The sequence below is a fragment of the Corvus cornix genome, chromosome 2, assembly GCF_000738735.6.
Source record: "Corvus cornix cornix isolate S_Up_H32 chromosome 2, ASM73873v5, whole genome shotgun sequence".
NCBI lineage: Eukaryota > Metazoa > Chordata > Aves > Passeriformes > Corvidae > Corvus > Corvus cornix.
This window is the reverse complement of record NC_046333.1, coordinates 34098859-34112995: the sequence shown is the minus strand read 5'-3', so window position 1 is coordinate 34112995 and position 14137 is coordinate 34098859. Positions and strand designations below refer to the sequence as shown.

The 14137-nt window shown below is 41.3% G+C and overlaps 1 protein-coding gene and 1 long non-coding RNA gene across 2 annotated transcripts in view; both read left to right on the top strand.

Moving 5' to 3' along the window:
- The window catches only part of ULK4 (unc-51 like kinase 4), a 255460-nt gene extending 241685 nt beyond the window's left edge, over window positions 1-13775 (top strand). The window contains exon 37 of the mRNA XM_039570901.1: window positions 10307-13775. Within this exon, the coding sequence (XP_039426835.1) occupies window positions 10307-10370 (64 nt within the window). The 3' untranslated portion in view covers window positions 10371-13775. The remainder of the gene's footprint in view (window positions 1-10306) is intronic.
- LOC109144525 lies at window positions 300-6590 on the top strand. The gene is made up of 2 exons (XR_002045333.3): window positions 300-625; window positions 1618-6590. It is a non-coding gene; the product is annotated as an uncharacterized LOC109144525 (long non-coding RNA).
- Window positions 13776-14137: the final 362 nt, after the last annotated feature.

Genomic DNA, 14137 nt, shown 5'->3' with positions numbered 1-14137 from the left:
TAGTGCCCCGCTCCCAGGGCGGAGGGAGACAGGGAGCGGAGAAGCGGCACGAGCCCAGGGAAGGCTGGGCCGAGCTGGGCAGGGCAGGGCTGGGCAGGGCTGGCCGGGGCGGGGGGAGCCTGGTGGAGATACCTTATTGCGGAGGTGGGAAAGAAGGATCCGAGCTCCCGGTCTGGGGACGAAGTTGGTGCCCTGAGGGGTGTAGAGGCGGCGGGGGAGGGGATGCGACTGAAGGGATCAGCCGGAGTCCCGCTTTGAGAAGGGGAGCGGGGGGGGGGAGGGAGGGGGCAAAAGGTGATTGTGACTCTCTCCCTCCTACTTCCCATCCTGTTTAATTTGGAGTTTCGTTGCGTGGCAATTTTAATTTTTGTTTTTAATTTTTTTTTTCTTTTAACGCACGGCACCAACTGTAGCGAAACTCCGTCCTCCCAAACGCTCGAGTCGCCGAGTCCGGGAGGCGCTCGGGTTGCTGTGGAAAATCGGCCCTGGCGCTGGGATGGGGCAGCCGCCGAGGCCGGCCCGCGGCTCATCCCGGCCCGTCGCTCATCCCGGAGCTCGGGGGAGCCCGGGAAGGTGGCGACGGGCCCCGCTCACGTCGGCGGAAACGCGCTCCCGCTCTGCCCTTGTAAATATTTGTCAGGAAGCAGTTGCCAAAGAAAAGTATCTCGTTATGCAATTTTTTTTTTTTTTTTTTAATGGGAGAAGCGAGCTTCCCCCCCTCTCCCCAACACCTCCTCCTCCCCGCCCGCCCCTCGCTTCTTTAGCGAGTCGTAAAAAACAGGAAAATACGGATTGCACAAGGTTTTTTCGCGGCGTGTGAAGGCACGTCCGTGGCGGCCTCTTCTCGGCATGCTGGGTCTTGCATAGCAGAATGTTTTACAGACTTTTTGCGTGTACCGTCTTGCACTGGCAAAGTCTGTGTTTAACATTCCAGGATGGAAAAATACATTCACACCTCCCTCCACATGAAATAAGGACCGTATATACCAACGTGGCTATGGAAAACATCCGTTGCCAGCGAAAGATGGATATTATTTTGTTCCCCCCGCAGCATAAATTTGCTTTGGCACGAACTGATGTGGGGGGTTGAATTCTTGTTTTGCTTCGTGCAGCCTCTTGTCCCCCACCAGCCTCCAGTTTCTGCAGTTCTTGCAGCGGGGAGATGCGCGGTTCACAGAGGGGGTACCTTTACGCCTGTTTTTTTCCTCTGGTAATCCTGTTATAACAGGCTCTAAGTTTCTACTTAGGAAGTTGCACTTAAAGATTTGTTTTTTCCTCCGTTGATTTGTCAGTCACAGGTAGTGTTAGACTAAAGGAACTTCTTTCACAGTGCTGCTTGATTTTCACGTAAACTGCTTTCTTTTGAATTTGGAGCTTTTTAAAACAGGGGATTTCTCCTGGGCTGGGGCCGGAGGGGTTGGGAGAGTAATGTAAGGCTTACTGCATACAAGAGACAAGGTGGAACTGGAATGGGTGACAGGGGGCCACAATCCAGTGGGGTAAGTGCAGGGGAGGGGTCCCAAGTGTGGGTTAGCTGTCACTACTCATATGACTTTGGAAAGGCAATGGTGTTAAAAAAAAATCGTATTTTCCTCTCTGCTCCCCCTGCCATCTCAGGGCATAGCAATCATCCACCCACCAGCCTCCCTCTGCAGTGGACAACGTCTGGTGCCCACTAGTAAGAAAAAGAAATGTCACCTGGACAACCCTGAAGCTGGAGAATCAAGAAATGAGGCTTTCCTTGTCATGCTGTTTTCTCTTAGGACAGTTGCCCATTTTGACAGTACTGGTCAAAAGAAGGGCAAGAATGAGGGCAGCTGTCGGCAAGAGTTGGCAAAGAAAATTCTGCCAGATCAGGCCAGTGGACTGTGATTGTTCATCACCTTCCTGGGGAGTTATTTGGTGCAGCTATGAGCAGAAGGACCTTGTTCTTGACACCAGAAATTTGATCCCCATTTAAGATAAGAGCCAGAGAAAGTATTCCTGAAGATTGGCTTGAGCAATAAAAAAAAGAGAAAAGTGTGTGGGGGAAGAGTTAATTTCTTTGTCCACCTTCCTTTCTCAGCTGCCTTCTTCCACAACCTTGAGAAAATCTGCTCTGCCTCGGTTTCACCCTCTGTAAAATGGGAATAGTAATACTGACAGACCCCTCCTTTTAGATCCCTGGATCAAAGGTACTATATAAGTTCAAAGTGCTGTTTCTATAGGGCATTATTGCCAAATTCACTATAAGCAATTCCATTGGGTACTTGATAACAACAGTAGAATCAGCCGAACGCCCTTGATGCATTGCATGGTCCCAGATACCTTTCAGAGCCTCTTTGTGTGCCATCCCACCCCCTGAGGTCTGCAGGGATGGGGCTTTTGGAGCCTGGATTTTGCAGGAGCAGGAGGGGTATGGTCCATGTCTTTGCTTCTGGCCCCTGAACTGTGGACCGCTTTTCTTTTTGACCTGACGAGGACAACTGGAACTAGCCCTTTTAAAAACAGGTTTAAAACATGCAACTTATATATATATATATATATATATATATATATATATAAATTTCATAAGGCCTTTAGTACTTAATGCTTAACTCTTGTTGATTTTGGGATGCTTTACTTCTGCATGGGTTGTTGTAATTTTAATCTCTATTTGTTTCACTGCAAAGTGGTTAGGATACTTTTGCATCTAGACACATTGCTTATAGAAATTTGGTTCGTATCAGCTTTGCAATTTTTAGCTATTAGGTAGCTAAACATTTTCTAAAATTGCACTTTAAAAAACCCCAAACCCCTTCTCCAGAAAAACAAGTATCTTAATAGGTGAATTGCAGTTATGATTAACTTGTTGGTGTTCTTTCAATTGTAAAAATGTTTCTAAAATACATTTTGTATTTTTTAATTTTTCTAAAATATAGTGTGTCAAGTTCCACTACCAAAACAAGGAGAGTAAATGTTATATGGGATATTACAGTGCAGGGCTTCATCAGTAAATTCACGAACAGTCCGGTTATTCTTCTTCTTCTACTTTTTTTTTCCTTTCCTCCCCAAGAAGCACTGACTGTGTCTATGCAGCTTCAGAAGTTTCCTCTGCGCTCTTTTATACTTTAATAGGTTTGTTTTGGTGTCAGTTCACTAGAAGAATATGCTGCAGACATATTTTTTTCGAAAGGTCAAGCAGTCTCCTAACATGTCCATTGTGTATCCTTGCAGTAAGAAATCCTCAGTGCAAAGGAGAGCTTCATGGTTGAATTTTAAAAGATAATGATTTAAATCTTTTTGTTAACCCTTTTTTTTTTTTTTTTTTTTTTTTTTACATCCTTAGCACTGCTTTTGGAGAGTCAACTTTTAGTACGGTAAAACGTAGGAAGCCCATTAATTAAAAATAAGAAACAGCTAAAGGTAAACTTAGATGGTCACCTTTCCTTCTGAAATCCTGGCATTTAACTATGTTTGTAAGGAACATAGTAACAAATGAGTAGCCATGGTACTAATATGAGGACAAAGCAAAATTACCAATTACAGAAATATCTAGGGCTCTGGGCCTGAATCTTTGATTTCCCATATGGATCTTAAAAATGTATGCATAATTGGCTTCTAACTGTGCATGCTCTAGGAACATATTCAAGAATCAACTACAGATATTTTTTTCAGACACTGACTAAATATATATTCACTTGTCAGCAAAAAAATGCATCATTCTTGTCCTCTTAACCAGAAAGACAAGAAGTAAAGGAGTCTTCTTCCAGCGAAGTGAGGTTGTAGTATATTAAAAAAGTCACAGTCTCACTTTCATACAGGAGCGAAGAGGAGGAGAGACGGGGATGCTTGCAGTATTTAAACGCTCTTTGAGACACAGGACTAATCAATGTAACTTCTGCCTCATACTTGAGACTACATTTTACTAATACACATCAAGGTCTTTACTCTGTTAAAGTAAATAGCTATGCCATTCACGCTCAGTTCCAGTGGAAAAAAATTGTTCTTTATGGACAAAGAAAAGTAGAATTAGTCAACATAAAAATAATGGTGAGATTTTACTTTTCTTGAAAATTATGCAAAAAAAAAGTGTGTGTATATACGGGTCATTTTGAAGGAAAGAAAGACCCTACAAATTAGTAATAAATTAGTGCAGAAGACAATGATCAAAAAATCTTGTTAACTGGTTCAAATGACATAAATTGAAGTAGTCTGTAAATGTTGCTGCAAGCATCAGAAATAGAACTGTCATTGGGCACCAATTTGATTATTAAAAAAAGTTATTCTTTCCCTCTGTGTCCCTGTTTTGGATAAATGCAATATACCTTAATACTTCCTTCTTGAATTCAGTACACAGGAATTCCTACAACAGTTTATTTATCAGGTTTGTTTCAGAAACTAAGAAAAAGTCTCCAGCTGATTTAATAGCTGAGGCATTACTCATCAGAATATCTGATTACTGGCATATTAAGCAATGGAACAGACTAAACATGAAGCATTGCATCTCCCAATACATATATTTTAATTACTACTAGCCAAGAAAATATCAAGATGGCTTTATATTCGAAATGTAATGCATGATTATGTAAGCAAAAATCCACAATACTGATCAAAACGTTGTCATCATCGCGTCTATGGCAGCATTTAGGTTTTCATTTAAAATTTCTGTGAGCCTGTCTCTTAATGGTTATGGGTCTCACACTCCTCATTTAAAGCAATTGCAATGGTTGTGTTCAGGCACCCTGGCAGAAAAGACGTCCAAAAACATAGGAAGAAACAATAACAGTTGCAGAGGTGTGACACTGACCTCCTTCGTCCCTAATCAAACTCTGTCCACATGAAACCCCTCGTTTCCAAGAGTTGTAACCCTTTAATTTTCAATACTCTAAATATATAGCTGTACTCATATAGGAAGCTGTCTTTAAGAAGGTAGTTGATCTGTAATTTTGCCTTTTTCTTTCAATAGCTTTAGGCCAGATTTCCTTATTCCAAGTAATTGGCTCTAATATATAATCTTAAAACATAAGATAATAAATCATTAAGAGCCGATTTTTCTGTTCAGACCACTCTTTCTTAATTACCATGCAGTCTGAAAATATGAGACTATCGGAGTAGTAGTTTCATTTGAACAAGGCTGCGCATGGATTAGGGCTTCAGAATTTCCTTATGCCGCAGAAAAATTCCCTCTCCCTTACTAGCTGAAAGCCCCGAGCAGCTGTAAACACCTCATGCTTTCTAGAGGCTTGGCTCCCCTAACGCAGCCCTGGTCATCTTACGAATCCACTGGTCAAATGAATTTCAATGACCAGTAATCAAAATTTTCCTTAAAGCCTGCAGCATGGAGGTTGTGGTGGTTGTAGCATTTCCGCAGTGATGGCAAGGAAGCGCTGCATTTCTTAATGTCTTGGTTCTCGATTTCTCAGCCGCGTGAGATATGGGTAACACCATACTCCAGGCATATTTACGGACACCGTTGGAGAAAGGGTAGGAGCGATGGAGACAACAGCTAGAAACTCCAATGCCACAACGCGATTACAGTATGTTTTCCTTTCCTTGTTCTTTCAATTCACAGTAAATTTCATTCCAGCTCTTAGAAATCATCATTCTTTCCCCCTTTTTATTTCAAAATGGTTGCATATTTTTCATTCACGAAAAGGTTAAAGGCGTTTCCCCATCGCAGGAGGGATTATCTTACCAGAGGATTCTGGGACTGCAGATGTATACTGCGGCAAAATCCTAAATTCATCGGCAAAAAAAAAATCATTTCCAGACCCCAGCTGCTAAAAATAATAGAATTATAGTAAATCATTGATAAGATTAAAACATAAAGCCATTTTTACGTTCCAAAGTGCTCTAAAACATGAGTCTTTTCTCTTAATTCATTTCTTAAATAATGCAAATTTTAAAGTAGCTTTTCTATCCCAAGCACGCAGCGCCATGAAATCGATAATTTTTGATCTTTTGGTTAGTAGGCAACATGGTGAGCTATTGCAGTGACTGCAGGCAGCAGACATGTTCTTGTCAGCTAAAAATTTTCATATTGTTTTTGAGTCCATGGAGATTTGCGGATGGGATACAGCCAGTTATAGCTTCAGCTTGCACTTTGCTGGGGGGACATAAACCAGCGCTGTTTTAGATGCTTGTATAGATATAGATATATGTTTTAAAAACAAGAAGCATTACTGGATTTTAAACAAAAAATTATGTAAAAAGAATGGCTGGTGTGATTATAATCGCATCATGCAGGGTCCACGGTTTCCATTTAGTGAAATTTCGCAGAGGGCAACTTCTTAAGAACATCCCTGCTGTGCAGAGTGAAAAGCATGAACAAACCAAAGACAGAATTCATCTGTGTTTATATTTTACAGACAATGAAAAACCTACTCTTTGTATGCCTTTTTTTCCACCTTATTATTTCATGAAAACTGCAGCATTTTCCCCGCCCCCACCCGAACACTCACCACCCCAGCACTGCGGTGTTCGGTCTTTCTTTCTTTCTTTTTTTCCATCTCTTCTTCTTTTTTGCTTTCACAAATTCTGCACGCGCCATCTTTGTCTATTGTTACTCTTTTCTAATTTCTCTTGCCCATTCTCTTTCAAATCAGCTAATAAACAGAAGGCTAAATGCCCGATCAATGCTTATGTGTTATATTCTCCCCATCTTTTTTCTTTCTGAGAAATAAAATTTAAAAAAAAACCAAACCAACACCCCACGCCCCAAAATTTCTGTATTACCATAACCTGTTGTATACAGTGATGATAAAAAACATTATTAACATAATAGCAACAGCTGCAGCCTAAATAGAAGCTATGAGATAATAAATGTGCTACAACAAATTAATTTGCTGCAGGTGCTTGTGCTCTGAACTGCGTAACCCAAGCCATTTCAAGTCTGAATACAATTATTATTCCCCCCACACGCTAAAACAAAGTGCAGAGCAAAATGTCCTGTTGTTATAAATATCTTGTCCCGTCCCCCGAACATTTTTACCATCAACAAAGAGTGGAAGAAAGGTTTTAAAACCTCACTAGAAAGCTGTGGCATTTAAAAATATTTAACAAGGCTTCAAGTCATGTCCAGGCTTGAAGAGATAATGTCTGTTTAGACATTAATTTGCACCTATTGTCTCTTAACCAGAGCTCTATAGGTAAGGACGCAGCAAGGTATTACATGCATGCAATTGGCAGGGCAGGGGCTGTAAACATCTCATTAGTAACAGATGCATATTTGTGTGTGTTGGCTCTTCCATTTGCTTCATTGCAGAGAAAAAAAAAATGTCTTTGCAATTTGGCTTGTATAATGAGCAGTGAACTAAGCAGGGATTTTTACTGGTTTTTTCTTCTGGTAAATGTAGTGTTTATGGAAGCCAGTTACTAGTTACCTTACAGGCATGTACCAGTAGCGTGTTGCAGCATTCTTCAGATTACAAAGATGGGAAGTTAGATGAAGCCAAGTGGTCTCTTTTCATTTGGGCACTGTGTTGTAAAAATTAACCACATGCTTCTTTCTTTATCTCCCGCCCCCCCCCCCCCTTTTTTTTACTGTTCACGGACCTAATTGTCTGACATTGGGTGAAAAGACAAAATAAGGGGCTCAGCTGTGCTGACTTTACTATCTTCTTTCATTGCCACAGCACACACACCGCTTTTTTTCTGTTTTCTTTTCACGTGTAATTAGAGAACTTGTGTATTTTAAAAGATTGATTATTCTCGTAGAGTAACCTTGAAACGTTCCTTCTAGGATCATGAAAAAAAGTATCACGAGTATCCTAAGAGAACTAATCAAACAAATGTGTCACCCAGGACACTTGTCCCCTGTGTTTCAACGCGGCATTGTGATGCTCAGAGGAGCCTGACGAAGCCCCCATGCCAAAGCGGGGCAGCTGCGGTGGTGCAGATGCAGAAGTGCACTGACACCCCACGCCTGTGCAACCCGCAGCAGCGGTGAGGAGCGCTTGCTCACATGAGGCGGCCTGGGGAGGTCAATTGGATTACTCATGAGCAAGTGTGACGTGGCACAACTCATCCCTAAGCTAGAATTTGCATGTCTCAAATCCCTTTTGGCCAACGAAGAAAATGTATAATCAGTTAAGCAAAGATGTATATATCACGCTGGTGAAAATGGTTTTGGTTTTAAGGCTGCTTTTGTATAAAACTCCTGTTTCGTTTTCTGCAGCTTCTTCATGTCTACTCCAGAGATCTGATTTTTAAGTTATTAGTTGGGCTCAGCTTCAATCTATGTCCATAGCAATTTTCTCAGAGTAACAACTAGGATATGAATTCCTAAAATTGAGGCATTCATCTCCATAATAGTTCATGCTAATGTGTCTCCCAGTCATCATCCAAGTGACTAAATAGTATAGCATTTCTGCATATGAAGCACAGGGTAAAAATTCGCTTTCGCAAACTTCCTTGCAGGTATTTCCACAGCCCAGTCAGCGTCTCCTTTCTCCTAAGTAAAGCTGGTGCTACAAATGAGTGATGCTTTAGGCTCTTTCTCTCAGATTCCTGGTATCTTGCTTTTACAAGTCAGGGTGCTATTCGTGCTCTCAGAGGATGTCCATATTTTGCTGGCAGTTGATTTCAGTGAGGGAATTGGATCAACATTTCATAACCTGTACATCCATCTAACTGCTTCATGCTGCTGGAAGTACCCAAGCGCTGCCTGGCTGAGGTTATCAGGACCACATCACACAGGGTAGGAAAATACAAATCAAAACTGGAGATCTGAGGCAGGACTGAAGGACAGGTTTTCAGGTTATTTAGGCAGCTAGTGGAGTACTCCATACCCTCCCTTGCTCCTGCTAGCAGGTGCTTTTGCAAATTTGCTGTCTGCCAAGTAAAAGGCCTTGCTTGGCATTCGTCAGGAAAACTCAGGGAAACTGTGGTTGACCTACGCCTACCCAGCAGAAATGCATGTGTTGGAGAGCAGCGACTTTGCACTACAAAACAGTACACAGTGGAAATCATGGGTGGCTTCATTAAGAAAGCACATGCATCCTGAATAATTAAATGGAGGGGGAGAGAAGGTACAACAAGCTGTTTATTTTCCATCATAAACCACTCCTCCCTCAGTAAAGAACAAAAATGTAGAAGAGGAGAAAAGCAGGTAGTTAAGTGTAGGACAACCTGTGCAAGGCAGGTAGTGTGACTGTCAACTTTGTATTGCTGTATGTATGACTGTAACAAAGTAGAGATTATTTTTTGTTCATGGGCTAATGTGACTCAAGATTAAGGTTTACTGTGAATGTTGAGTGTAAACCTAATCCTCACTGGTGCTGGGCACCCAATTAAGAAAGTATTTGTTGAGAGTTAAGGGAGGCCTGTGAGAGTATCCTCATTAAAAACTAACAAACAAACAAGCCCCAAACTGAGCAATTGCATTAGTGCTTTATCATATCTGGTAATATCTGCCCTCCTGCATAATTATAAATGACTGGTGTTTTTTACTTACCTCCTCTCGGTTTCTGCAACTTGTTCTTACACAGTTTCCATTTCTGCAAGCGTATTCTTTAGCACTAGAAATGTGAACACGAATGCATGAGTCTGAAGCTCTCTCCTGGGCTATGCTCATCCATAGATTCACCTGTTCACTGTTTGGGTTTGTACAATAATGTTTTGTTATTGTTTGGTGTCAATATTTGCTACTGGGCTGTCTCTGCCTTTTTTCTTCCACCCACCTTTCTCCCTGTGCACTGCCAGAGAAGTGTGATTTGAATGAAGCCATTCCAAGAGATATTGCCATTAACAGCAGCATCACTGGCTATAATTTGTCAGGCAACATCCATGGGGCTGGAGGGGAGACAGCATGTGGAGGTACTGCTACGTGTGCCCAGGGGTCCCTGCAGCCCACCCTAAGCCAGCTCACTTGCCATCCAGAGAGGGCTGTGCCACATCTCAGGGCACAGGTGCTGTATGGCTGGAGGTTTTTGAGCTGGGACATGGCTTTAGAATTTCTGAGCTCTTCTATTGCCCTTCTGCAGGGCTGGACAAATCAGGCTCTTGTTCTTCACATCAGATTTCCTCTAGCACAAAGGGCTTGCAAAGTGTCTTTTGGTGAAGCTTTTAGATCTGGGCACCAAAACCTCTAGAGCAGGAGTAAGGAAAGGGCTCTGCCAACTTTGCCAACAGATTTATTTATCCCTGGTGCATGTGTGGGACAAAGATACTATGGTTTCTGGGAAGCCCTAAGTCAAAAGGCTGGGTTGGTAGCTATTTCCCCCTCATAAGCTTCTTCCTTTGGCTTCCCAGTCTTCCTCTGTTTGCCATTTGCCTTTCTCAACCATCAGGTTCTTGCTTCCCTTTAGAAGCCACATAACTTCTCAAATTTTTTTTTTTTTTGAAGCTGGTTAATACCACTGCACAGTGGAGCTGTTCTGCCACATAAACAACATGGTGAGGCTTCCTGATGTGGTGTGTGGTACTAAGAGACTCGAATATGGCTGAGCTTGTGCTGTGGAAAGAAGAAGGAGCTGATCAGGAGGTCTGTTGCTGGAGAGATCTGCAGTGTGAACAGGAAAAACCCAACAGGAGGAGGAGGGACATCGGCTGCCAGCACATCTCCTTTGAAGATCTCCACAACTCCAGGGAGGATCAGGTTGCCAGCAAACTCTCTCTTACCAAAACATCCTGCCCCTAAGAAAAGGAAAGTGGGGCACAGATTGCCAAGGGCCTTTTGTAGTCAACCCCTCACCCTGTGAGTCTCCCATCCTGCCACTGCCACCATGAAAGGTCATTTAACAGGGCAATAGTCCTTCTTAAGGCTGTGCTGTAGCTGCACTGAGTGGCAGGGGCACATTCCCCATTTATGTAACTCACTAACCTGCTTGTTGCATTTAGGATCCAAAGCATTTTTTGGTGGTGCTGGAAATAGCCAGCACCCAAGTTTTTATTTGCTTTCAAATCCATTTGTTTCTAACACGTTTTCACACCAGGTGACTAGCAAATTTCACCCATGTGTTGTTTTTTAAACTCTTGGGCTGCATAATTCAGTAAGTGACTGTACAAATTATATGGTCAAAGACAGGAGAGGGTATGATGTTCTAAACAGGTGAAAATGGGTGAAAATGTAAAAATAATGATTTTTTTTTGGCATGAATTTTCAAAATAATGGAGGTTTGAGCAAGAAAAAAGAGAAGTTTTTGGCATGGGCACAGATAAATATGAGTTTCACGTTTTTGAAAAGTACAGATGATCTGAATCTATTTGTTACTTGAAATTCATATCTGGTCCTGTGCAAGAAGAGTAAAAACTGATACTGACTTTTAGGAATGTCCCTCAAGACCTTTATACACCTACATTCTGTTGCTTTCCCTTTCATCCTCTTGTCAGTCAATACTTAACCCTTTTGGATTCTGACCTTTTGGTAGTGTGAGGGCTCGGTATGGAGCTGATCAGATAGTTAAAAGGATATTCTTGCATATTTTCACAAATCAAAGAACCACACTTGACTTACTGTGATCTGTGAGTTATATTATTACAAATACACAGGAGCTTGTTCACTGAGGCACTGAGTCTCTCAAAATCTTCCCTAATTTTGCTTTGCAAATGCCTATTTATTTGAAAATTCATCCCATATATTAATTATTTTTTATTCTTTCTTGGAATTGAGTCAGACGTTTAAAAAGCACCCCATATCAAATCAGCAAGTATAGAATTTTCCATGTGATTTGCACACTCATTAAGTCCCCCTAAACAGAGCAAACAGATTACAAGGCTTGTGAGTAAGCACTGACATAATTTTAAAAAATCCTCTAACTCAAATGGCACTAAATGTGTAAAATGACAACTAAACAAAAATATTTAACCATCTCTTCACATCTAAAACATTTCTTAGTTTGTACCAGTTTCAGGTTCATAGTAATATCCTTGACTGTCGCCGAGTTTCAGAAGTATAAGGAAATTGTTACAGAAAAGGTGACAATAACACGTCTTGTTGGAACTGAGAAACAAAATGAAGCAGCTGTACATCAGAGAGAAACTCTGAACCAAGAGACTGATAATGAGTGTGGCAAGTATTTTTTCTTGCTTATGGGTGGAAAAGCCAGGGAAATCTCCGTTTGAAGACAAAGCACATAGTAATGTGATCATAAAAATCTCCTAATGGGGGACTATGTGATGTTCTGTAAATGTATTCCTTTCAATACATCTACACACAGTCTTTCAAGGTTGCCTGAAATGGTACAGGGGATATGATAGCATCGGCATAGCTGGATGTGCGCAGAGCTGAGACTCCTGTTTTGTTATTATTGCATTATTTGTGTTGTTATTATTTAATCCATGTATTGCAGCAGCTGCTCAGAAACCCAGATAAAAAATATCACCCCATTTTTGCAAGGCAGTGTGCAGACATTGCCAAGGCAGTGTCTGTGCTCTGAAAAGCCTGCAATTGATGGAAACGGGTGACATTCAGAGGGTGGGGAGACAAGTACCATAATTATAGGTGGGGCTGGTAGTATTACCTGTTATTAAGGGCTTGCCTGACACTTCCCATTTTAAGACCTGTTTTTGGTGATTTGTATCTGCTTAGTAAACTTTAACCATTTGTCTTTCACTAGACTTCCGACCTTGGCTGCCAGTGCAGCTCAGTCATTATTAACAGACTGATTTATTTCATTTAGGTTTGGGGGATGGCAGGGTTGGGGCTGACAGAGAAAGCAGCAGCTTTAAAAAAATGCAAAAAAATTTTGTCATTGTGTCTGTCGCTGTTTATCTGAAATAAGGACTCAAATATTATAATATTACTGTTTCCTTCTATTCCCCCGGATGTCTGTCTGCATCCATCTCTGAGCTCTTGTCTCAGATTTGTCTTTCTGTTCTGCATTTGTACGGTATCTTACTCAGCTGAGTGCTGATCCATGACTGGTACACCTATAAGCAACAGAAGTCCCTTTTTCGGTTTAGCACAGAACCAGTGCTCTTGGAGGGGCAAAGAAATATTCCCTGTACAGAAATCCTTCACAGTCCCTTCCTTACTGATTGTGACTCTCGAATTACTTATCTTTCCCTTCAGAGTGCTGGAAAAGTTTCATATTCAAATATGAGTGACTTTTCTTGTCAACAACAGTTCCTTTTAGTAAATGTTTTTTTCTAAAAATAAGGAAGCTGGTTTTTAGGCTCTGCTTAAACAGAGACATGGTGCTGTTGGGGGATCAAGCTGAGCAAAAGATTATTCCTTCTACCTGTGTTTTTGGAATCAGCACAAAGAGGAAGGGAATGAGCCACTGAGTTCATATTTCCACTGGAAGTGCAAAACAGAAGGCCAAGATTCATTAGGATTGTTATAATAAGTCAATATGACCTTTCTCTTTGTATTTTGCTTCCTTCAATTGACTTGAAATTGGACTAAGCAGCAAGCACTGTGTTCAAGACTTTTGAATTTCTTCAGCAAATGTCAATGTTTTCAACTGTGGGGGGATCATTGTTTCAATAGTGATTTTGATGTTACCCATAAAGCCTCACAGGTCATTTCATTCACCTCCTTTGTAGTCAGTATTTTTCTCCCCCTTTTAACTAAAGAGTTGACAAAATCTGACATTATTTGTTCTTTTAGAATAAATGCAAAAATCACTGGATTTGCATTACACCAAGTTTTTAACATTGTGCTTTCCATACCTGAAGCCCAATCCTGCAAACTGTTTCAGGCTCTTTTGCTTCTCTTTTAATTTTAAATATTAGCGATTTTTTCCCCCTGTGAACATCCCTGACATTTGCAGGAATTGTCCCTACATTTAACCAAGTCAATAATGGAAAAGTTTGCAAGCTGAATGTTTGAACCTGCCCCTGTTGGGATTAAAGATGTTTTCCTAAATGCAGACCTGTGTTCTCTTCTCGTAACCTGGTTATGGGCCATGTAATCTATGGCACACTTTTAGAATGTAATCATACGGAAAAATCCTCGACCAGAAAAAGCAACCAAACAACACTAGAGCACAACAAGCCACAAGTGTGCTTTGAAATCCGAGTGTGGGAAGACCCAGGAGCAGGCAGTGCACCATGCAGAGGGCAAGTTTCTGTTGATTTTAAAAAACAAACAAACAAAACCCAAAACAAACCACTACACCCTCTAACAAATCTGATTTTACCTAAGAACTTCATATGGCTGTGACTTGTGATTAATTTATTCTTGCCTTGATTAGCTTTCAGTGATGTCGTAAAATACATCCAGTCTACTACT